Source organism: Apium graveolens, chromosome 6 (genome assembly GCF_009905375.1).
Source record: "Apium graveolens cultivar Ventura chromosome 6, ASM990537v1, whole genome shotgun sequence".
In the NCBI taxonomy this organism is placed as follows: Eukaryota; Viridiplantae; Streptophyta; class Magnoliopsida; order Apiales; family Apiaceae; genus Apium; species Apium graveolens.
In genome coordinates, this window is record NC_133652.1 from 263,766,702 (window position 1) to 263,793,717 (window position 27,016).

Genomic DNA, 27,016 nt, shown 5'->3' on the forward strand with positions numbered 1-27,016 from the left:
TATATAAATTCTCTAATTTATTAAATATGATTAATTAATTAATCACATTTATTCTACATCGTGAGGGATACTTCTCAGCATATCGCGACTATTCGGATAACATGAATTCACTGCTTAGAATACCAAGAACCTTTTCAGTGAATAGTTACCGTACAATAAACTCCTTCTACCCTACAATGTCCCGATTAAATACAAGGCATGTATCTCGTGTCAAGCCTATCTAATTCAATCACTTGCTTACCATTTACTATGCGTAGTTCTATGCAAATTAGAAACTACTTTCTAATTTCATTCACTCTGGCCAGAGATTCCTGAACTAGCATAAGTGGATCAGCCTTGAACATTCGCTTCCTTCACTGGAAGGGGTAGATCCTTTATTGATCATACACTATCTTCGTGTACAAATTCCTATACCCAGTAGAACCCTAATAATTGTCCCTGGAGACTAAAAACTAAACCAAAGCATAGTTCAGTGTACACAAGATGACTATGATGACCTCAAGTCTAAGGATACTTGTACAACTATCACTATGTGAACAACTGCTGACACGTGAGTGAACTCCATCAGTTGTTCAGCTGTGCGAGTCATGTTCAGTGAACTTATTCCATAATAAGCACCTACATACTAGCTATAGTGTCACCACACAAATGTCTATGAGAACAGACATCCTTCATAATGAAGCAAGCATAGTATGTACCGATCTCTGCGGATTATTAATTACCAGTTAGTAATCCTACGACCAGGAACTATTTAAGTTTAGAGTTATCATCTTTTAGGTCTCACTATTATGATCTCATCATAATCCATAAAAATCTTTACTCTAAACTATGGTATATCTTATTTAAACACTTAAATAGATAGAGCCCGTAATAAAAACAAAACAAGTCTTTTATTAATATCAATGAAATCAAAACAGATTACAGAGGAAGTTATTCCTAAATCCTAATTCATGATTGGACTTAGGACATATTCCTTTCATCAATTTCACCCCTCTCTAGTTTAACATTCTCCACATTTTTAGATTCATACACTGAGGTCATGGACAAGGGCAAGGGACACGCAAGCTCGGAAATGCGTAACAACGGGGAAGTTAATTGGTATAAATGGACCGAATCTCGGGCACCTACTGAATCTCACATAGCAAAAATCAGTGAGGTTAAACAATTTATCCGAAGAATGCGAGCTATACGGGCTACACAAGGATTCGCCGTCCGTGACAATGAACAGTTTATTGGGTACGGGGAAATGCACTTCGAGTTTATGAAATTATCGATCCGGTACGAAGATAACATTAATAAGAATTTCAACGCTGGTAACATTTCAAAGGAAGAACATGATTATGAATTAAAAGAAATATGTCGATACTACTACTTCATGGAGGACGAGCTTGAGATGAGGAAAAGGGAGGCCAGGATGTAGTCGCAAGGTATAGGAGTGAAAAGATACGTGAAGAGGAACAACAGTGGGATAAGAAATATGTTAAGTATATTGTCAAACTTGGGGATTTTTCTCAAGGCCACGATGATGCTGGTATGACTACAAACATCTGTTATAGCACTCACGACCCCTACCCGTGGCCACCGCGTCAAACTCGATCGAGTAGGCACGCATCAACCCACAAAAATGGGGAGGGAGGTCATAAGCATACCTCCCCTCACATTCAAGGGGATGAGGAAGAAAATGATGAGAAAGCTAACGAGATTGAAGATCAAGAATTTGATCATTACGTTGTTAATCTTGCGGATAACTAAAGAATTTGAGAGTTCTTTCATTATCCTTTTTTCAGTTGCAATGTACTTCCTACTTTATCATTTTCATTATATCCCACTTTCTGTTACAACGTAATTTTAAATTCTTTATCACTCATGACACCCTTTCTCGAGTTTCAAATTAAAAACTAAAATGTAACATATACAATACAAATATATTTTACATACCTACCGAATAATAGAAAAATGGACCCAACAAATTTTTTGTCAATTACACACAAACATGTCCTCGCTTGACAATTACGCACTCGCCGCTCAATATACCATTTTCGAAGCTACAAAAATGTTACTAATATTACTTTTTAATAAAATTAAATTTTTCCCAAAATATAGGTTTACATTTACAACACAAAAAAAAATTGGAACTCGATAAATCTACGGTTATTTACATACGCTCATGCCAAAACATGCCCTCACCTAAAAATTTTAATCTCACATTGCACGACACCCTTTTCGGAGTTAGAAAAATCTTATTTGTACGGGATTTTATTTAAATTAAAAAATACACACATAAAATAGGTTTACATTACGAGCCAACAAAAAAAAAGTTTACTAAAAACATTTTCCATTTTTTTAATATGGGAGTCCAAAAATAACCCTTTATCAAATTTTATTCCCTTCAAAATAAAACAAATAAAGTCATTACTTCTCGCAGGGAAAAAAATAATAAAGGACCCCAGAACGCCACTTATTCTGGGTGTCATATGAAAATCTGCCCTAGTACAAGCGTTCTGTACCATTTTTGGAATTTTTTAAATATGTATACCAAAAAAAAGAACTTCTTGTTCAGTGGTACCATAAAAGGGACGGAGCCATAGAATCCTGCAATTGATTGCATTATCACAAATTTTACTCCAGCACCGCATTCAACTTTGTGATATATATCATCACTGCTTAACAAAAACCTGCCACCACAAATTTTATGCAACTGTAGCGGTAGAGTTTGCACATTATAATTGTCCGTGATTACTTCATTATTGTTCAGGTCTTTTAACTTGGATTAGTGAGAATATCATAGTTCATAAACATGTCCATAGAAGAATATAAGTCCTAAACTACCTACATCAGTGCAAATAATCATATTAAGTTCCACAACCTTAAAGATCCAACTCTTTTGGCCTGTCATACAAATTAGAGGATATTATTTAGTTTATCTAAACGTTATTTTACTATAACTCTCATGACAACAACAGATATAGGAAAATCAAGCACGCCAATAATCAAATTTCTCAAAAATGCCACCATCGATCAACTAAGATCATATAACATTAAGCTACAAAAATTTCGTTAACCTTAATTAACAAATATGTTCTACCCATGGAACCAATATGAAACCCACCTATGCAAAATAAATATGAGGCAACACTTACGGCAATATCTCCCAAAAAAATCAACTACCGTATCAATAACATACTAGAACGTGCCCGTACCTCACACGGGCTTTAGAGCTAATTAACAATTAATTGACCCAATCGGTTTGTGCTAAATCGGAAGGTACTTACTATCCATATATACCAAAATGGTTTCTCAAACAGCCAACAAGCCCATCACTCTACGCCCATAAAAATTTAAATTTTTTTTCTTAATATTGGTTCTTTATGAATATGAAAATGGAAAAAAAAATAAAAATATCACTTTTAAATTTATTTACCCCTTTTTACATCAAAATTAAGTAGATAATACTAAAGATAACTTTAATTACTGATTTTTAAAGTTGCATTTATGACTGAGTTAAGTCTTAAGTTACAGAGTATTTTCGTAAATATCTTTTTTTAAATAATATATACTATATTATCATAGACGAAATATTAAAAGTTTGGTAGTCGATCGGTCAATACTTGCTAAATTACTTAATCACCCTTATTATAATGTTATTTTTATTAACTTACATTTAGTTATTATATTTAATTACACAGAGACCGCCTTAAACAGACGCTGATGCCTCGATTTTCGCAAAGAATTCTGAATTGTTGTTTACTTCCTTGGAAAAGTTGTGGTTTACTTCCTTGAAAAATCCGGCTTCTCTTGCGTGGCCCCCAAAATATAGACACAAGTACAAATTTAAAGATCAAATAATTTAATAAAAAGAAAAAAAATATAGGAATAGACATTTGTACTACTTATTCTGGCCTTACGGACCAATATATATATATATAATAGTAAAAAATAATATATGCATTTGTTAATCGGTCGGTCAATTCTAATTTAATGAGTCAAGTTATCATTTTTTAAGATATGCGCATGTAAAGATTGGGCAAAATGTACACGTTTTATAAATATTACGTATCATATGTACACATATACAATTTAATTTTATTCATTTTATAAGATCACACAATTTTATAATTTGAATTTATGACTTGATATAATAATAATAATAATAATAATAATAATAATAATAGTTATTATATAAATTAGGTTGAGATATAATCTTATCAACAAACTAAGTAATTCTAAATAAAAATATAATAGTTAAACATATGACCTATTTGACTGAGTGAAGTATAAATATATTTTAGAAACTATTTACTAGGTTAGTTTATGAACTTATTTATTTTAAAATTTAATTATTATAAATAATTATTATAATATAATAAAACATATATATTTGACTATACTTATTCAGACAAATTTATTTTTTAAACAAATATAATTAAAAAAATAATAATTATTTAAAAGAACCGTGCGGGGTTTAAAATAATATTTTGTAATTTTTGTTTAAAAACCATGTTTATTAAACTAAATAATTTAAACATAAGATACACAAGTTAACGTGTTTCCAACCATTGACATGACAGTAATGGGGAGTGAGTTGTATGTCCTGAAAATGACATCACTACTCAAAGAAGAACAAACAATATGTTTGCAGACAGTCGGGCGTTGGCGTTGCTCAAGGAGGAATATATGTAGGTATGTGAATTAATAAAGCAGAGGACCACTGACTGTATTGTCTGCAACTCGTGAGCCTCATGAGGGCAAAATAGGCCACTCCCTCATTCCCATTGATTAATGTTATGTTTAACAACCGAATTTAAACTATTATTTATATCAAGTACATATTTGAAATTGACGGGGCAAAATTCCAGGTTCCGCTCTTGTTAAGTGTAGGTTTTCTTCTCACGAGTTTCTTCCGACCAAATGCATGCGGCGTTCGGTGTTGAAAATAAAAGATATAAATTCCAATTGTTATATCTTTAATTTCAAATTTAATTATTTAAAAGAATTTATCTTAAAAGAATATCCCAACTCTATATGGGCTGACAACCTAGGCCTAGCGCTTCATACTAGAACATTGCTATGATCGACAAATATTTCAAAGGGTGTTTGTAGTTTGATTCTCTGTTTCATTGCAGATGAGATGATTACTTAATAATTTATTCACAAATAATAAGTCTAAAGATAAATTGTATGCAACTAATAATTGTTCATATTATTACTCATTTTCTCCTAAAATTTCCAGTTTAATTCTGCTTTTTCAAAGTCCAGTTTAGGAATTTCTTGGTTACCACCCACACAACTTCCAAGTCATGTATAGTCTAGTGACAGGACTTGCTTAAAAAAAAAGGCAATTTCGAAGCAACTGTAGACAATAGAAAAATCATTAGTCTAAAGCTAATATTTGGTTTGGTCAATATTCAAAATGCATACACACCTCGGCCCCCTGTCGTTATTCATGTTATCGTTGGACTATTATGGCGTGCTTTGAATTGTAAGGATACCCTGATTTTGTAACAAACATTTTCTTCTACCAAACTGCCTATGAAGCTATGTTATTATTAGTATTATTATACACCAAATTGTGTGGGGCAGTAAGTATGTCGTGTTTTTTATATTACTATACTATATGCTCAGCTCATCCATCTCTGGTTGTATTAATTATCAAGTCAACACAGCTCTCTTATGCTGTGTAACATGTGTATGACTCAGTGTCTACTGTCGGGGTTGTATATTTATTAAAACGAATATAACATTAGATTTTAACCTCACCTTGGTCTAACGCCTATATTTAAATTCGCAGAGTAACTAATTATTTAACATAGGGCCTATTTTATAAGTTTGTGAGTACTTAGACTAGAGATGCACAAAAAATCCACTCAGCAGGATTTTATCCGGACTTTAAAAATTTCGGTTTTTTTTTAAATGGATGGGGCCGGGCCGGGCTTCCTAATAAATATAAGGTCCGTTTCAGGCCCGCGGGCAGGGCCGGATCGGGCCGAATCGGGCTTTTTATTTATATATTAAAAATATATTTTAATATTTTATAACTCAAATTATGAGTAGTTTAAATATCATAGAAAATAATATCTTGATATATCAGATAGAGTAGTTTAGACACCGAAATAAATAATTATTTTTAATATAATATATAAATAATCATATATACTTTAATTGTTTTTAATATTATGATATATTATTTTAAAAATCATAAAATGTATTGTGTATTTTCAAATTTTATATAAAAAATCGATTTTTTAAACGGGCTTTTCAAAAAGCCCGGGCTTTTATCCGGGCCGAACCGAACTTTTATCTGAGCTTTTTTCGATCCGTACTTTTATCTTGACTTTTTTAAATTCGGGCTTTTCGGGTCGGACTGGATTTTCGAGAAAAAGGAGGCCCATTTAAGGCCCGTGGGCTGTGCCGAACCGGGTCGGGCTTTTTTCCGGATCAAGCTTTTCGGGCTTTTTTCGGATCGGATTTCGGGTTTCAGATTTTTTGAACATCTCTAACTTAGACGTGAGTATTGGTTGACTTAATTTAGTCAAATCTTGAACTTAAAAACTAATAAGTTAAATGTTAGTAATGACGTAATTTTTCTAAACTTATTTTATTTTTTCGGCTTTTTATTAACATAATTTAATATGGATAGGAAAATAATTAATTCTTATAAAATAGAGGTCCATGATCCAAATTTTGATTCAGAAATGAGTTTCCCAAGAGGATAGTAAAAAAGGTATTAAAATGTATGTAATATAAGATTCTATTAAATTCTGTCTCTAAAAACTTAAAAATTTAGAGTAATCGATTACACTAAAATATTTAATCAACATATCCTAACTTTCCGGCAATCCCTGAAATATAAATTTCTTATAAACAAAGATGTGCTCAAGTATTTAAGTACGGAAGTCCAAATTAATTAATTGGATGTATAGTTTTGGCATGATAAAAATTAAGTTTTGCTAAATTTTTCAATACACGCGATTCACCAATTTTCATAGGAGATTAATATAATTTAATTTTAATGGGTCTTGTTTAAATTTTTTTTGCTAATTACGCATATGACGGAAATTGAAATTGACCTTTCACAAGTAGTACAAGAACTCAACTACCGCATCAACAAACTACCACATCAAAAACTTGTTAACTTGGTCTTGTTTAAGCTGGGCGGTTGAATTAAAATTAATTATTCAGCCTTCCAACAACCTGAAAGATTTGGACGTACCTGTATATATAATGTTCCGAGCAGTTGATTTTGAAATTAAATTATATGGATTCAAGATTCAACTAGTGTCTATTACTCTATTCTGTGACCCCCATATTGACATAATGCATGCTCAAATTACTATATTATGAGCCTGTTAGTATGCGAACACTCCCATTTGCTGTATACATTTATTTTTCTTATAATTTGCATTTTTTTGTCATACTATAATTATAATTTTTTAAAATGTGATAAGTTACAATAATTTATCCTTTATTATTTATAAATCTCTCTTTATTCTCGTTTATTATAAGATGAGATGTGTCGGTAACCCAAAATTGAGTAAAACAATAGTTTTAAAATAATATATCATGAGTGATATTTTAATTTGAGTTATTACTATTGACGAGATTTATTTGGGTCCATCTTATTAATAGTATGATGATCAATCAGATCATCTTAAGTGATATTTTGAAAATTTTGAGATTCAAATATACGTATCAAGATAGTTGTCTGTGAGACATGTATGTCTAATTATTAAAAGAAATTAGTTTTCATAAGTTTACATCACATAAGTTTCTTGTTAATATTATAAAAAATTATCATATAAATATAGGAGGATGTGATTATAATTACAAAGATTACATACATTTATAAAAAATATCATTGCTATTTTATATGAAAAACACATAAACTTAAAAATAAAGTTACCTGAAATAATCTCAGCAACTTTATTGGCATACTAAAAATAAGTAAATATGTTAGGAAAGACATAATACATAATAACAATTTCTAAATAATAAATAAATAAATAAATAATGTCGAAATGACACTAATCTTTGTATCAAGAAATGTGGGGGTTCAACGGTAGACATGAAATGGGGAGGTAATTATGAAAAGTAGAAAGTCAAAAATTCAATTGGTTTGAATTTGGTCGTAGCAGCCAAGAAATTCCTGAAAGCCTTTACTTTATTTTTCCACTCAAGTTTCTCCCACCAGCCTTTGCTCACCTACGTCTCTGCCTTGCTACTTGTCCCTTTCAAGTTGCAAGTTACGAGTATTATATTTGAATAATTAGGCCAAAATTCAGGACGGCCTCTTATCATTTGAATTATTTGACAAGTATCAGTAAATATTCTTCTCATTATATTTGGTTTATGCGCTCACATTTTAATTCAATTGCTACTGTATTTTATTTTTTTGGATATGTGCATGTTTATTTAATTTTTAATTTTTATATAAACCGATAAATAACTGAGTTCAGTGAGCAAAATAGTGTGTAAACCAAAACTTGTACAAAATAGTTATAAATTGATGTGACATTCAAGTGTCAGAATTTAATTCGTAGACACGTAAAAATAAAAGCGAGGTCCCATATTTTTATGAGCTAAATTATCATTTATAAAATATTTAAAAAAAATTATAATAATATTTGAGTTCACTATTATTTTCTATCTTTGTATCATACTATCTACAGTTTAAATTCCACGTAACTTGGTGTGCTTCAATATATACAATTTCTATATCTTTGAAGAACGTAAATAAATCTATATATTTGAAGAACGTAAATAAATAAGAAAAAGAAATTACATTGGCATTTGGCACTAAAAAGCTTTGTGCAAATCCACTATAAATACATGTCCTGACTTGCAACTTCCTCAAACCACAATACTAGCCCAGTACGCACTTCTCAAACTCTTCCACATTATTTTAAAACCTTGAGCACATTTGATGGCACATCAAGAGTCCTTAGTGTTCACAGTAACAAGGCAAGCACCGGAGCTAATAACTCCGGCTAAAACAACCCCGCACGAGTACAAACTCCTCTCTGACATAGATGATCAGGAGGGTCTTCGTTTCCAAATCCCAGTCATTCAATTTTACGCAAAGAAAAATGATTTCTTAGATGCACGAAAAATGGAGCCCGTGAAAGTCATCAGGGAGGCACTTGCGAAAACACTGGTGTTTTACTACCCGTTTGCTGGACGGTTAAGGGAAGGCGCGGGGCGTAAAATGGGAGTGGACTGCACGGGAGAGGGAGTGATGTTCATTGAAGCTGATGCAGATGTTACTCTTGAGGACTTTGGTGATGCTCTTCAGCCACCTTTTCCATGCTTAGAGGACCTTCTTTTTGATGTTCCTGCCTCCGCTGGAGTCTTTGATTGCCCTCTGCTCCTTATTCAGGTACTTACCATATGTTACTATTTTATATAACGGTACATGCTAATTACTTTTTCAAGTAAGGTAAAACCCCTCTAAAATGATATCTTGGATCATTTAAAATTATGACTTTAGGAAGGTTATCACGTTAGAGAGTTTAATATATTATTATTCATAAATATTGATATATGGGACTGAGACTTTTTATCCCTACACATGTTACTCCCTAGGTACTTTAGGACGGTTATTTTTCCAAATCAAACGTAAAGAATTGGCTGGGACGAAGGGAGTATCATTTTAGGGAGTATTAATTTAGAAGCGTTCTACCATAAATGCACAATGATGAGAAATTGAGTCTCATTTAATCATATTTGGTCTTCTAAGTTCTAACAATTAATATTTATTCCATATATAGAATTATAATAATTGTCTCTACTAAACATGTGGCTCTATTAAAGTAAGTAACTGTGACCTGTCGCAAGATGCAAAGAGAGCACAGAGCAGCAATACAGTAATTTGACAAAAAAAAGCTTGAACTTTTAGAAGTTAAGATTGCCAAATGATTTGTCTGCCAAGAACTCTGTTTACAGAAAAGTTTTGGGATGTGACAATGAAATGAACAAAGAATTGTCGAAAAATATTAATCGAAAGTAACAGCAGTACAAATCACCGATTACAAATATTCCATAACAAATTTACTGATATTAAATTCTTACTCTATTGTTTCTGCATATGATATTTAGGTAACTCGGCTCAAGTGTGGAGGATTTATATTTGCCCTGCGACTTAACCACACCATGTGTGATGCTGCTGGGCTTGTTCAATTCATGACTGCTTTAGGCGAGATTGCGAGAGGGGCAAGTGCTCCATCTATTCCTCCTGTGTGGCAAAGAGAATTGCTGAATGCAAGGGTTCCACAACGTGTTACATGCACCCACCATGAGTATGATGAAGTGGCTGACACCAACGGAACCATTATTCCTCTCGATGACATGGTTCATCGTTCCTTCTTCTTTGGTCCTACTGAGATTCATGCCCTCCGTCAACTGATTCCTGCTCACCTTCGCAAGTGCTCTTCCTTTGAAGTGCTCACCGCTTGCCTGTGGCGTAGCCGGACTCGTTCCCTTCAGCCTGACCCTGAAGAGGAGGTGCGCGTGCTCTGTATTGTTAATGCACGGGCAAGATTCAATCCACCCTTGCCTATTGGATACTATGGGAACGCATTTGCATTCCCAGTAGCTTTGACAACGGCTGGAAAGCTCTGTCAGAATCCAATTGGATATGCATTGGAGCTTGTAAGGAAAACTAAAGAAGATGTTACAGAAGAGTACATGAGGTCTGTTGCTGACCTAATGGTCTTAAAAGGCCGGCCTCATTTCACAGCTGTGAGGACCTATCTTGTGTCCGACGTGACACGTGCTGGATTTGGAGATGTTGATTTCGGATGGGGAAAGCCTGCTTATGGTGGACCTGCCAAAGGCGGGGTGGGTGCCATACCAGGGCTAGCTAGCTTTTACATACCATTCAAGAACAAAAAAGGTGAGAACGGAATTGTGGTGCCTGTTTGCTTACCAGCATTTGCAATGGAAAATTTTGTAGCGGAACTTGATGGCATGTTGAAGAAGAATGACCAATCGGTCATTGCTAACACTTCACTTTATATCACATCCGCATTATAAATTTTGCTTAGATTTGTGATATTCAAGTCCAGTGAGAAAGTATGTTTGCTAAATGAAGTGACACTAGTTATGTACCAATTATGCAAGTTGTAATACAGATTCCTGTGTTTGTATTTATAAGTTAATTTATGGGTTGTATGGTTTCATTATCTGCAAAATGTTGTCTCAGTTAGTCTACTAAAGGTTTACTAAAATTGTCAAAATTCTAAACTACAAGGCAACATTACTATTGAAACAGAGAACAGTCATGATAGAAGTCAAACTCTTGACCTCCTTAAAGAAGCCAAGACATAGCAACCTTTTGAGGTACAGACACTCAGCCACTCACTTAAATCTTGATGCAATCATGCAAGTGAACCACTACAATAACTCATTTGCTTTGTTCTCGAGTCAGTGAAGGGGACAAATGCCAATGTCAATCATTCATTCTTTTTGTCCAATATCTGTGCTTTCTATGGATGGATTCCCGAACACTTTGACACCTTCTTTGATATATGGGTCCTTTTCTTCAATAGCAAACATTAGCTATTTAACACTGAGAGATGCTAGTAATGCAATTGAATCTCACAACTGTTTCAAAACGCCACCTAACATGTTTTGAGGGTCATTATATAATTAATAAGATAGATCCCATGTATTCATATCAATCTCACAAATTAAAATATCACTCACATTACGTCATTTTGAAACTATTTTGTACCCAATGTTGATCTCTAACACTACTCTTAACAACTAGCTAGCAAATCGTTCCTGGGCTGCTAGATCAACTCAATAATTATTTTGTTTTTAAAATTTATTTAAGTTTCCGCATGAAATAATAATGGCAAATACAAATTACCTATTTACATTTACTACTTGCTAGAGTTGTTCACGAATTAAACCGAGTCGAGTTTTGATCGAGTTGAACCGAACTTTTTTTTTCCCCGAGGAGCCGAGCCAAGCCGAGTTTTCTTAACGAACAAAATATTTTGTTCGAGCTCGAGCTCGTTAACTAACAAGCCGCACACGAAATTTTATCGAACACAACCGAGCCGAGTCGAATAGAGCCGAACACGAGCCGAAAACAAGCTTTATCCATCAAAACGAGCCGAGTCAGGCCGAGTAGAAGTAAAATTTTTTGGTCAAACCACCGGTTGACTGTTAAAATAGTAAACCAAATACATTTATTGTTTTCTAAAATTTTTTGTCATATCACCAAAATATATAGATCTTAACATCCGTACCGTTGGATCATTTATAAATATTTTTTTTAAAAAAAATCAAGGGCCTAAACACTAAATAGAAGTATTATTCAAACCATTGGTTGATTGTTAAAATAACAAATAAAATAAATTTATTATTTTCTGAAAATTTTGTCTTATCACTAAAATATATGGAGCTTGACATCCGTGTTAGGTAATGAATCACACAGCGCAGGGGGGTGAATGTGTTTTGGTATTTTTCTGCTTTTCTTGAAGTGTTTATGGTGATGAATAAAGTAAACTAAAACCTTGCAGTGAAATGTGTTAATACTGAATTTAAACAGGTGATAACAGTGAACACATATCTTTCAAAACTCACTTAATTTTATATTAAAATTAAGAATGTTTTGCTACAAAATTTTTAGGCTCTTTGTTGATAAAGAGCTTAGCTTTTTCCTTGAGAGAATACAAGATTTCTGATCTAAATTGTTACTACTAACAAAAGACCAGTGTTAACTTTTTACAATAGTTAAAAACTGGTTTACACAACATGTAATAAGAAGTGTCAATCACTTTATCAACCTGTCACTATTCTTTCCATTTCTGGCTTAACATATCTTTATATTGTGTTAACTTTGATCTTCATTTGTCAGTTAATCTTTACCCTTTATCTTGCACTCTTCAAGCTGCTTTTTGTAGACTTGTCAATCCAACTGATTGGATCGTTTGTTGATTGATAATCTTGGATATTTAACTTGATTGTATTCTACATTTGAGTTTCATTAGAGGTCTCCAATTAGCTATTAGAGAGCTGGCATCTCGATAAGTATAAAGGCTTATCGAGATCTCGTAGTTCTCTAATGATTCATGACTTATCGAGATCTTCGAGTTCTCGAGTGACTTTGACTTATTCGAGGTCTCTGAGTTCTCGAATGCTATTTGACTATTCGAGGTCTATGAGTTCTCGAATGTTGTTTGACTGTTCCAGGTCTCTGAGTTCTCGAGTGTAATCTTGACTTATCGAGATCTCCATTTCTTTGCATGTAGAATCAATTTATCGATATCTCTGAGTTCTCTAGTGGTATTATGACTTCTCGATAACTCAGAGTTCTCTAGTAAAGAAATGACTTGTCGATATCTCCAATCTTCATGTCTTCAATTTGGCTTGTCGATATCTCTGAGACTTCTCTATAAGATTTCCTTGATTTCTCAATAAGTCATTCTGGAGTTCTCGAATGCCTTCTCTATAACATTTAATCTGTGACTTGTAGACTTCTTGACTTAGAATATTTTTCACAAAATAGATTTATTCAACTCCAAGCTTCTTCACACATTCTCTGAGGCATGATCTTCATGATCTTCTTCCAGAGCTTATTCTTAGGCTTGAGACCGTTTACAGAAAAATACTCCAGTCTGGTCTATTTACATTTTTACAGACTTAAATGTTACAATACAGAATACAAACTTAGATTACAATATAACTTAGTTAGGGTTGTTAATTTGACTTAGTCTTGTTATAGTACATACATGTTTTGCACAACAATCTCCCCTAATTTGTGAGAAGATTGCTTATCAGAAATTCATGCCTGTTAACAAGACTAACCCCAAGCTTCAATGGACAGATACATTTTACATACAAATTGACACAAATATTACATTTATAAATCAGGTGATTTCTTGAGTTTAACAGTTACACACATCGGATAAATATTGTATCTCTTGTTTCTTCTCTAATGAGGTCCTTTAAGTATACAAGAATTTCCAGTTCCTCTATGATTGGTGTCCCTCTCAGAGCTTTCACAAGTTTAAGTTTGTCATGTTTTGAATAACCACTCAGCAAATCAATCCTAATTCTTGAGAATTTGCCAGCTTTGACATTTAGAAATCTTCCATCCTTGGTAACTCTACTCATCCCTTTTGCCTTGAGATCTTCAGATCTTGGAATAAACATTTCTATCTCCTCATCATACTTTCTCTTCCTCTCCTCACTTTCAGCCTTGTTTCTTGCTCTTCTTTCTTCACTTTCTATCACCCATTCAGATAATACAGATCTCGAAGCTTTAGTTGTTGTATCCTTGTCCTTTAGTAAGCTTATCACTCTCTTGATTTCCGTGGTTGAAAATGTGTCAATTAAGTTGCTGCCAAGAAATGTGAAGTAATCATCCTGATAATAGATTCTTACTTCACTTAGTGTTACAATCCAAACTCTAACCATTTCTTCAGCTAGCTATTAAAAGTAATCTTCATCTGAGATACACCAGTTTAGAGGTAGAGAATCATTTTGCTTGTAACAATTCCAGATGACCCTCTCAGTAACTTACACTTTCTTAGGTTTTCTCCCAACAGACTTGTAGTGAACTTTGAGTGATGGCTTGATATAAGGCAGGTTTGTGATTTTCTTGAGAAGTGTTTGGCTTGAGGTGATTGGTATTTTTAGATATGTGTTAGCAGTTTGTTTGTATAAGAATTTAGGCTTTGAGGTAGGAGGTGGTTCAGTGTATGAGTTTGTTGGCTTTGAAGGTTAAGCTTGGTTGGTTTAAATTTTTAGGGTTTGTTGGTGTGATCCAGAATTGTCTTCCTTCTTTTTCCTCCTCCTTTCATCTCTCTTCTTGTCATCTTCTTTCTTCTCATCCTGCTTCTTATCCTTGCCGCCAGTTGCTCTTGAAGATTGACTTGGATTTGAGCCAGAAGGTTTTTGTTCATCATGCTTCTGCTCATCATCATCCTTGTCATCTTTTAGATTAAATTGAGTAGTTGGCAACATGGTGACAGAATTCATCAGTTATATGTCTAAAATCTTTATCATCTCTACATCCTCATGCTTTTTGCTCCTTTTGTACTTTAGATCAGACTGCAAAGTCATGATCAACCTCATATTTGATCTGACACAGTTTTTAGGAAAATGAGATGTTTGCATTGTTTGTTTTGTACAGATTTAGGCCACCCCTTTGTTTGGATATAGATAGGCTTCAGGAAAAGCTGATATCTGTGCATTTTTGAGCTCTTTTAGCAACTGGGTGTCCTCTTGAATAACTGGATTTACACTTTCAATCATTACATCCAGTTCAGATGCTCTTAAAGTTTTAAGATTTGGAAGAGACACCTGAAGACATCTGTTCACACCACCATCATTGTTATTCACAATAATTATCTTCTCCAAGAAATTATCAATTTTCACAACCACTGCCCTAATGAAGTTGATATTTTTGGCCAATGCTTTATTGTAGGTGATGTAGTTGTTTTGAAGAGATATCCTTAGTACTGTAAGAAGTTCAATGAATTCTTGATCTTGATTTGGTCCTTTTGCAGCCTTTAAAAGACTTTCTTTTCCAACATCATGAGAGACTTGAGCATGTGAAGAACTTTGACCAACCTGAATAGACTCTTTAGACTTAGATTTAGCATCCCTGGATTGTTGAATCCTAGCCTCAATCTCCCCATTGGGCTTGATGATTGGCATGAGTAGAGGAGTTGGTAATTCTGGCCTTATTTCTTCAGGTAGTGAAGGCAGTGGTATGTTGAGCTTCCCCATGATGGCTCCCAAAGCAACGGAGTTTTGCATTTGAAGATGCTTATGAGAGTCCACCAGGGTTTTGATATCTGTCTATTGACCCTTCACTAGAGAAGTCAAAGCCTGGACTTATGCATTTAGGGAGGCATTTGAGGTCTCTAGAGAAGCAACCTGTGCCTTGAGATCTTGAATGTCTTGAGTAGAGGAGCCTGAAGTAGATGCTCCAAATGCAGCTTGCACATGCTTCTGTATTTCATCAATGACCAAAGGGTAAGGAGTGTATCTTACAGTGTGCATTTGATCCAACTTCCACCTTGTGTCATTAGAATTTGTTATGTGATCTTGAACTACCTTGTGCAGAGTTACAAAGGATTGCTTCAGTTGTTTCATACTCTTGTCCACCCCACTTAGATCATACCTTGACATTTATTCTGAAAAGGTTTTGAATTGATTCTTGATCTCTACTTGTGAGGGGATTATCTCATCCATCTTTTTCCTCACCATCCCCATGATTTTATCATGATGACGAGTTAATGTGACAGTGAGGACCTTCCCAAAATTGTGAAAGGCCTTGATTTGAACTTTAGTCACTTCATTTACTGCATCATAGACTTCCTTTGGAGACAGACATCTGGCATTGCTTTCTAGAATGGTGAGATACTCTTCTCTAAACTATGCCAAGAGTGTGTCCATTTCTATCTTGAACTCCTTATCCAACCAGGCATCACATTTTGCATCTCTGCCAGCTTCATCTACTATTTTGGCTTGTTGGTCCTCCACATCTGTTTGATAAGACAAAATTATTGCTTGATAATCCTGATTGGACATATTTGATGTGAGGAGTTGTGGAGATATCTTTGCAAGTCCTGCTAGCTGGTCAACCCTGAAATCTTCAAGAGTAGGTTGAGTTGCAGCTTCTTGTAGCCAGTTAGAGACTAGAAGAGTTTGTTGAGAGGTTGAGGGTTCATTAGTTCGGATTTGAGAGGAGTCAGGAACACTTGTGACATGAGTCATAGTTGGACTCACAGTTTGCACTGCGGTTATGACAGGGTGTTGTTCCTCACTAGTTGTGGGAACATCCATTTGAATTGAAGGGGAGTTGACTGTGCTACTATCATTTGCAACAGCCTCAAACCCTTGTGTATCTTGCAGCACACTGTCACTTAAATATGCTATACTTGCCTCTCCCATAACAGGGTCATTGACAATTGTACTCCTAGCATCAATTGCTAATACAATTTCTGCTAGGGTTTTGAGAGGAGTTGTTCCTAGAACAGGAACCTCCAATTGAATTGGAGATGATTTAGATAGCTCCCCCTCAGGAGTACTACCCTCAAACCTTGCAGTCTGTGAAGACTGATTTGCACATGAAGGTGCATTTGTGACCTCCATGGGGTCTTCAGTAAAAACTGATGAATCCCCCATGGTTTTGATGGTGTCATCAAGGTCTACCCCAGCTAGTAGCCTGTCACCATCTAAATGAGGTGTCTGGGTGGTGAGCAAGGTTTCTTGAACCAAGTCACTTGAATGGGGTTGTACTTGAGAATTAGATTCAAGTTCATTGTGAGAAGAAGAAATTTGAGAGATAAGTAGAGTTTGATCATGAGTGAGTGTTGGAAGCTCCCCCTAAATTGATGAGGGAGCTTCAAAGGATGTGTTTTCCTTGTGTGTGTCATCCTTGTTTCTCCTTCCATACACTTGTATTTGATCAAGTGATTGTTGTGTAGACTCTTTACAGGGTATATTTGAGAGAATGCTATTTTCAATAGAGACACCCTGTTGAGAGGATGCCCCCAGAGTCTATTCAAGTCCCTTGTTTATAACTACATCCTTTTGAGATGATGCAGAGGTGTCTAGAGTGGTCAATTCAGTTTGCTTAGCCTTCTTTGGTTTTCTGACCAAGGGTGACTCAGTTGGTGTTTATTCCTCACCACTCTCATTCAGTATAGTAAGGGTTATTTCCTTTCTCTTCTTTTCACTCACTTCACCCTTTTGAGAGGATGAAGTGGTTGATTTCCTGGCAGCTATTGGTTTTGAAGAAGTAGGCTCAACATGGGTAGGCTCCTGTGGGTGTGCCTGTGTTTGTACTTCCACAGGATCAGGAACCATTGTTGCACTAGATTGAATTACATTGGTCCTCATATCAGGCATAGGGTAAGGATAGGCCTTAAATCTTTCAATCATGAAAGGTGTTAACTTAAGACCCACCTGTACCTTATTTTTAGTAGTAAGTGATCCAAATAGAATTTTGGACACTTGCTTACAGTTGCCTAATAATGACCTATCTACACCATCAAGCATATGAATGTCATTTACTTTATGATTTAAAGCAGACATTATGAATCTATGATAAAAAATTTCTTTACCTCTTGAAGTGAATGACATGATGAGCCTGGTGCTTAATTCCTCAAGAATGTAGTGTCCTACATTGATCTGTTTGTTGTGAGCCATTGAGTAGACCGACTTCTGAACAACACTAGAGATGTTGTCAAATCCTGATTTCCTGCATGTGAAAGCTCTTATCACAGAATCAAACAGAAAGGACCACTCCCTTCTCAGATTTTTATTATTCAAGATAGCCAAGTTAATCTTCTCAGAGTAGTTGATAAAATCCAAGAATTCATACAACTCCTCCTGAGTTGGAATCCTTACTACCTTGTTAGTTGGAATGTTCAAGGCCAGGTTCATATTAGCTTCAGTTATCTCAACATGTTGTCCTTTGATTTGACAGTTAACCACTAGACTTGTAGATTGATCTTCATGCACAACTGTCCTAGCTACAGTTGTGTTCCATAAATTACCCAATACATCCAGATAGAGAACTAGGTTAGCTGTAAGAGCTCCAATAAATTAGGTTTCAGATAAGAACTTGACAAAGCTTTTAAAAGCTTCAGGTGCTTGATTTGCATCTAAGAATGCAAGGAAGTTGGTCTCATTTTGGATGAAGGGTACAATAATGTTTGTTGCCATTGTTGTGATTGTGAGGATTAATGGGTAAAAAAAATTATTGAGAAAGGATTTGAAACGAGAGAGAAATCGGTTTGGAATTGAAAAAGCTAGGTCACTTAGAGTTCTCGAAGGCGTAAGTATATTTATATCGAGATGTCTGAGTATTTATAGTAAAAGTGAATGACTTGTCGAGAACTCAAAAATAGACGTTTGGAATTAGTCTATCGAGAAGTCATTTTGAAAGGTGAAAAATAAATCGATAACTCATATTGTTTATTCTTGTAGAGAACTAAAAATAAACCTATCGAGATTTCTAACTTGTCAATCTAACTGATTGGATCGTTTGTTGATTGATAATCTTGGATATTTAACTTGGTTGTATTCTGCATTTGAGTTTCATTAGAGGTCTCCAATTAGCTGTTAGAGAGCTGACATCTCGATAAGTATAAAGGCTTATCAATATGTCATAGTTCTCTAATGATTCATGACTTATCGAGATCTTCGAGTTCTTGAGTGACTTTGACTTATTCGAGGTCTCTGAGTTCTCGAATGCTATTTGACTATTCGAGGTCTATGAGTTCTCGAATGTTGTTTGACTGTTCGAGGTCTCTGAGTTCTCAAGTGTAATATTGACTTATCGAGATCTCTATTTCTTTGCATGTAGAAATCAACTTATCGATATCTCTGAGTTCTTTAGTGGCATTATGACTTGTCGATAACTCAGAGTTCTCTTGTAAAGAAATGACTTGTCGATATCTCCAATCTTCATGTCTTCAATTTGGCTTGTCGATATCTCCAATCTTCATGTCTTCAATTTGGCTTGTCGATATCTCTGAGACTTCTCTATAAGCTTTCCTTGACTTTTCGATAAGTCATTCTGGAGTTCTCGAATGACTTTTCTATAATACTTAATCTATGACTTGTAGACTTCTTGACTTAGAATGTTTTTCAAAAAACAGATTTATTCAACTCCAAGCTTCTTCACACATTCTCTGAGTCATGATCTTCATGATCTTCTTCCAGAGCTTATTCTTAGGCTTGAGACTGTTTACAGAAAAATACTCCAGTCTAGTCTATTTACATTTTTACAGACTTATATGTTACAATACAGAATGCAAACTTAGATTATAATATAACTTACTTAGGGTTGTCAATTTGACTTAATCTTGTTATAGTACAGACATGTCTTGCACAACAATCTGTATGGTTGGATCATTCATAAATATTTTTAGAAAAATTGAAACATCAATATTGGACTAATCACTAGTAAGAAGTACTTGTTTAAAAACTAGTTGACTATTAAATAGCAAATAAAAAACATTTATTGTTTTTAAAATTTTTATAATATATCAATAAAATATATAGATCTTGACATCGGTTGGATCATTCATAAATAGTTTTAAAAAATTGAAACACCAATAGGGGAATAAACACTAGATACAAGCAGTAGCCAAATCACTTGTTAATTATTAAAATATCAAATTAAATAAATTTATTTTTATCTGAAACTTTTTTCAGATTACTAAATATATATATATATTGACTTCCATACGGTTTAATAATTGAGAAATAATTTTAAAAAATATGAATAATGTTCATAGTAATCCAATATATAAAAAATTATTTTAAAAAAATCGAGTTGAACCGAGCCAAGTTCAAGCCGAACCGAACTGAGCCGAGCTTGAGCCAAACATGCCAAAAGCTCAGTTCGAGCTCATTCGCTTAACGGACACCGAACATATTTTTATGTTCGAGTTCGAACTCAGTTCGCGAACAGGTCTAATTACTTGCGCATGAAATTATCGCGATAAACTGACTTACGTTCTTCAGGATTGATTATAGTTGTTGTGCATCACAAGTAATTCATCAAACAAAGAGACGATCACGGATTTTATCAAGAACTACTTGATGGGGATTTATGAAAGGTTAAATCCATATGAGAACATAGGCCTTGTTTGTTCTGATGGAATCCAACTATGTAACTTAAAATTCCTTGGAACCAAAAAGAGTTACGGTGTTTGGTTTGATGAATTTTAGATTAGGCAAGGGAACTCCAAGTTCCAAGGTTTTTGTAGTTATCACAAAATATTAGAACTTAGTTACCAAGGTCCACCATGGTCACCACAAGTTACATAGCTATCCAATATAAAAATATTAATTACTTACCAAATTTAACAACGTAACTTATAATTGCATAGTAATAAACCAAACACAGGTTTTTTAATTACTTAGAAAATTGTAATTACAACTTAGTTACGGAGAAGTTAAAATTCCTATGTAAACACTATAAAGAGTAATGTTTAGAATTTACCTAAAATTAATAATACAAGAACAAAATACCAAAAGAATTGTTCGAGGCACGTGAGCACCACGCTATCCTTAAAACAGATAAGTCCCTTCCGTGTGTGCTTCAAGGTGTTGTGGCCTCCGTCTCCCAGGATACAACGAACAAAGATAGTCTCAAGCACTTGAAGACCCGCATCCTACGAACTAATCAAATACTACTTTCTATCTTACAGAAACATGAACCTACAGCTCCAAGAGGAATGCAAGAAAATGATCTTTGTATGATTTTTTAGTCACTCAAACAATGAGACAAGAGTCTCTTTTTATAGGGGGGGGAATATGTAACTTACAATTTAATTAACTTTGTAACCTCCCAATTAATGATCCAATAAAATCATATCATTATTATAGGAGTTACAAAATTAAAATCCTACAAGTTACAAATCAAGCATTATAAATAAATGCAAAAGATTTTTTTATTCAATATTTGTCCAACAATTCTCCACATGAATAAAAAAATGACTTTGCAAAATGACTCTTTTGACACGGAGATAGAAAGTCACGACAGGAAACCACCATAGGATAGGTAGGCGTTACCCCTTGAACCTTCCCTTGTAAGAACATATTTACATCTCTAGAATTTCAGTAGTCGCGTTGACCTTGAACTTCCCTTCTGTATTGTGAAATTATGATACATCCCCCACTGGAGTCTTTACTATATTTGTTCAGTTCTCACTGTTAATCTCATTTTGGTCTTGTGCTTTAGCCTGGTTCTGTGAGTTTTTCCCAGAATTAGCCCCCACAATTCCTTCTTAAAGCGACCCCACTTCACTAACATAGGTGATCTCTAAAATAATACAGAAGTATTATTATTTGATATATCGACACATAAGGATCATTAAAAGCATAGCTTATCATTTTCCATATTTTATCACTGTTTTCATCATAGAAATGGACCCAGGAGTAAAATCTCCACAGTGATCTCACTAAGTCTTTACAGTTAGGTTGTCCCTTTGAACCAAGATCTTGGGATCTCCAGTCAAAAAGGTTGGGTTTCCTTTGTATCGACTTTTGTTATGGGCTTTAGTCCCATTCTTTTTGATGATTTCTCAACTAACTCTCTATTTAACCCTTTGGTTAGCGGATCCGCAGTGTTATCCCTTGACTTGATGTAGTCAATAGTGATAACTCCAGTTGTGAGTATTTGTTTAATGAAATTATATTGAGGATTAAATTTTCTCGATGTTCCATAAAAAATTATTCTAATTGATCAAATAACCAATTTTCATAATTTGTTATAATCAAAGAGTCTACAGACTATGTCATCATCAAGGTTTCAATTCAGAATTGATATTACCAACTTTCAGCGTCCCGAAAAATAGCAATTTCAATTCACTAGAAAACCAAATTTGAGCGTCCTCAAATTGGGATTCTCATTAATTTAATTACTCAATTTAAGTGTCCTCAAATTAGCAACTTTGTCATATCATTTGAAACCATTGACAATAATTTCTATTAACATGAACTAGTCTCTCATGCCACAAATTGGAAGACTAAAGCAAGTAAGCAGAAGAATTATTAAACTTTATTAGTTAATATTCTTTACAGTCATTACATTTATTTCAAATAACCAATCGGTTAAATAACCATATGAAGGGTTTTTAGCACATAAACGCAACGAAAAACATAAATTTAAATCTTAAAAATTGAAACCCTCCGCAGGATCCATGCGAAAAACAATATTTAATTCGTAGTTCAGTATGTTTACCTTAAGAAGCTTTACGTTAATGGAAAGATGGAGGTATTTAATGATCACCACGTAGCCCGTCGCTGGAACGATCTATGCCTTGAAGGTATCCACACGAATGATCGCCCGAAGGATGGGTGTGTACTAGCATGTTCTTGAGGCCGCCTTCTAGCTCTGTCTATCTCTCTTCAAGCTGCCAGAGTGTATGTTTTATCAAATAAAACATGTAACTCTAATTCTATTAGAAAAAGATATTATATAGGCAAGAGCAAATGGGCCTCCAACCCTAAACTGAATTTTAGAGTTATTATTATTATTAAATTCGAAATTCTAATTATTGTATTATTAAGTCTCACTTAATCATCCAATAACTTAATTTCGGATTTAATATTAAATTCAAATTTCCTTTTTATTTAATTAATTAAGTCACACTTAATTAATAACAAATAATTTGAATTACTTACATTTAATTTAAATCCGAATTTAAATTAAATAATCCTCCAATCATTCTTTGTGCGACCCTTTAGGTTATTATTATGCTGGCAACAATTTTAAATCTAATTTAAAATCATAAACAATAAGCGGCATCTAGTAATACATCATTGTTACCCAAGTAATAATAATTAAATTGGTGATCAATTAAACCTTTCGTGAATAATGTACAATGTAATATAATCCCTTTAGCCTTATATTATAGATCAAACTCGAGGCATGCATTGTGTCATCCTCTGTTAATGTTCAATCCTTCCTTCCTTGATCAATGGGTAAACTATTAAACAAATCAGTATTTGAGCACGACCATGCATTTTATAGTCTTACTCAATCAAAAGGCCAACAATATCACAACTTTAATAAAGGAGGGCTAAATCCCATCTAGATCATTCATATTTCTCATACGATTCATAATGTACCCAATGTCTACTTTTATTATTACCCGGTCAAGGATAACTTTCAATAGTATCAAAGTATATTAATTCTCATATAGAAATATAATGATTTCAGGTCAAAGGACCAATACATCATTATCACTGTGAGCTTAACTTATGACACTATAAACATGTAGTATCTCACAACGGGTCAATCCAACACCATGTATTTAATACATGTGCCTATATTTTGACTTTAGTATCACCATACCTATGATCAATGAGATGTGATCATCAACCAATAAACACACTAGTCTCAATATTTTATTATCGTCCCTTAACAATAATACTTGACTAGGGACCTTTAGGAATATCAATACTATTCTCATAATCTCATTTCTAAGTCACGTACTTAGAGATATAGATTTACATATCATATTCCAAGGATATTTATTAATCTAACATCTTATCGCATAAAATAAAGATATATTAAATCACTAAAGAATAATCCATATAATCATAATTAATAATCCAAATATTTCATAATATAAACATAATAGTGTTGTCTCTAGGGCACAAACACTAACAATCTCCCACTTGCACTAGAGCCAATCACCCATGTATCTAATACCCATGGAACTAGTATGACCTCCGTGCTTTTGCTGCGACAAAGCCTTAGTCAGTGGGTCTGCAACATTATCATCAGTATGCACTTTACATATATGTATATCTCCTCTTTCATTAATCTCTCGAAGGATGTGATATCTCCTAAGTATATGCTTTGCCCAGGAATGGGACCTTGGTTCTTTAGCCTGCGCGATGGCTCCATTATTATCACAGTAAAGATCAATTGGATATGCGATCGATGGAACCATACCAAGTCCCGTTATGAATTTCCGTATCCAAACAGCCTCTTTGGCTGCTTCACTGGCAGCAATATACTCAACTTCCATTGTAGAATCAGCTACTGTCTCTTGCTTTGAATTCTTCCAGCTTACAGCACCTCCATTAAGGCAAAACACAAAACCTGACTGAGATACTGAATCGTCTCTGTCTGTCTGAAAGCTGGAGTCAATGTAACCCTTTACAACAAGCTTCTCATCTCCTCCATACACCAAGAATGAATCTTTAGTCCTTTTCAAGTACTTAAGAATATTCTTGACAGCTGTCTAGTGACCCTCACCAGGATTAGAGTGGTATCTGCTCGTCATGCTCAAGGCATACGACACATCAGGATGAGTACATATCATCGCATACATTATAAATTCAATTGCCGAAACATATAGAACTTTGCTCATACGACCCTTATCATCTAATGATTTAGGGCAGTTGTCCTTTGAGATCAATATCCCATGAGACATTGGGACATATCCTCTTTTTACCTCTTGCATCCCAAAACGATGCAATACTTTGTCAATGTATGTACTCTGACTTAGGCCGATTAATTTCCTTGATCTATCTTTATAGATCTTGATCCCTAATATATAGGTAGCATCCCCTAAGTCCTTCATCGAGAATCTATTTCCCAACCAAGTCTTAACAGCCTGTAGAGAAGGTATGTCATTCCCTATTAGTAATATGTCATCTACATATAGTACTAGGAATTCCACATGGCTCCCACTAACCTTCTTGTAAACACATTGTTCATCTTCATTTTGAATATAGCCAAATTCTTTGACATTTTCATCAAAATGATGATTCCATCTCCTTGAGGCTTGCTTCAATCCATAAATAGATCGAAGCAACTTACAGACCATCTTAGCAAACTTGGGATCGACAAAACCCTCAGATTGTATCATGTATACATCCTCATCAAGGCTCCCATTTAAGAAAGCGATTTTTGACATCCATTTTCCAAATCTCATAGTCGTAGTAAGCAGCTATTGCTAGCAAAATCCTGATGGACTTGACCATAGAAACCGGTGAAAAGATCTCATTATAGTCTATACCATGAACTTGTTTGAAACCTTTTGCCACCAGTTGCGCTTTATAGGTCTGTACTTTACCATCCTTGTCAGTTTTCTTCTTGAAAACCCACTTGCACCCTATAGGTTTTACCCCTTCAGGTGGATCAACTAAAGTCTATACTTTATTTTGATACATGGATTCCATTTCGAATTTCATGGCCTCTAGCCATCTCTCGGAGTCTGGACTGTTCACATCATCTTGGTAGGTAAGAGGCTCATCATTATCTATGAGCATTACATCATCATCTTGAGTCAAGAGAAATCCATAATATCTCTCTGGCTCATGACGAGCCTTACTAGATCTACGAACAACCTGTGTTTCCGGAACAAGAACATCTTGATGTACTTCCTGCCCATTTTCCAACTCTGGTTCAATATTATTTTGTACAACTCGATCTTCATCGAGATCTATAGTCCTCCCACTAATTTTTTTTGAAAATAACTCTTTTTCAAGAAATACAGCGGTTCGAGCAACAAACACTTTGTTCTCGGTAGGATTATATAAACTATACCCTTTCGTTTCTTCAGGATATCCCATAAAATAACATTTATCCGATTTTGGTCCCAGCTTGTCAGACACCAAGCATTTCATAAATGCTTCGCATCCCCATAATTTCATAAAAGACATGATGTGACGTTTCTAAGTCCATATCTCATATGGTGTCTTTTGAACTGATTTAGTTGGAGCTCAGTTTAGTGTATATGCAGCCGTTTCTAGAGCATAACCCCAGAAACTTACTGGAAGATCTGCTAGACTCATCATCGATCACACCATGTCCAACAAGGTACAATTTCTCCTCTCAGAAACTCCATTTCATTGAGGCATTCCAGGAGGAGTAAGTTGTGATACGATACCACACTCCTTCAAGAAACCTTTAAACTCGAGGCTTAAGTATTCTCCTCCACGATCTAATCGTAGAACTTTTATACTTTCCCCTGTTTGCTTTTCCACTTCAGCTTTGTATTCTTTGAACTTTTCAAAAGAATCGGATTTGTTCTTCAAAAGACACACATATCCATATCTACTGAAATCATCAGTAAAAGTAATGAAGTACTAAAAGCCACCTCTTGCCATCGTACGTATTGGACCACATACATCACTATGTATAAGTCCTAATCATTCGGTGGCCCTTTCACCTTGTCCGGTAAAAGGAGCTTTAGCCATTTTGCCAATGAGACAAGATTTGCATTCTTCGTATGATTCAAAATCAAACTTATCCAAGTAACCATCTTTATGTAATTTGGAAATGCGTTTCTCATTTATGTGATCTAAACAACAATGCCAAAGGTATGTTTGATTTGATTCTTTCATCTTAATACATTTATTATCATTATTAATGTTATAGACAGAAGTATCTATATCAAGAACATATAAATCATTAATAAAACATGCAATCCCGTAGGTAACATTATTGAATGAAAAGGAACAACTATTATTCTGAATCAAAAACGAAAAACCTTTCTTGTCCAAACAAGAAACC

The 27,016-nt window shown here is 34.4% G+C and overlaps 1 protein-coding gene across 1 annotated transcript; it reads left to right on the forward strand.

Annotated features, from left to right (window-relative positions):
• Positions 1–8,839: 8,839 nt before the first annotated feature.
• On the forward strand, positions 8,840–11,177 carry LOC141667296 (benzyl alcohol O-benzoyltransferase-like). Its single transcript, XM_074473723.1, has 2 exons — positions 8,840–9,373; positions 10,093–11,177. Exons 1-2 carry the CDS (start codon positions 8,921–8,923, stop codon positions 11,026–11,028), a joined length of 1,389 nt encoding a protein of 462 aa, XP_074329824.1. The 5' UTR covers positions 8,840–8,920; the 3' UTR covers positions 11,029–11,177.
• The last annotated feature ends 15,839 nt before the right edge of the window (positions 11,178–27,016 follow it).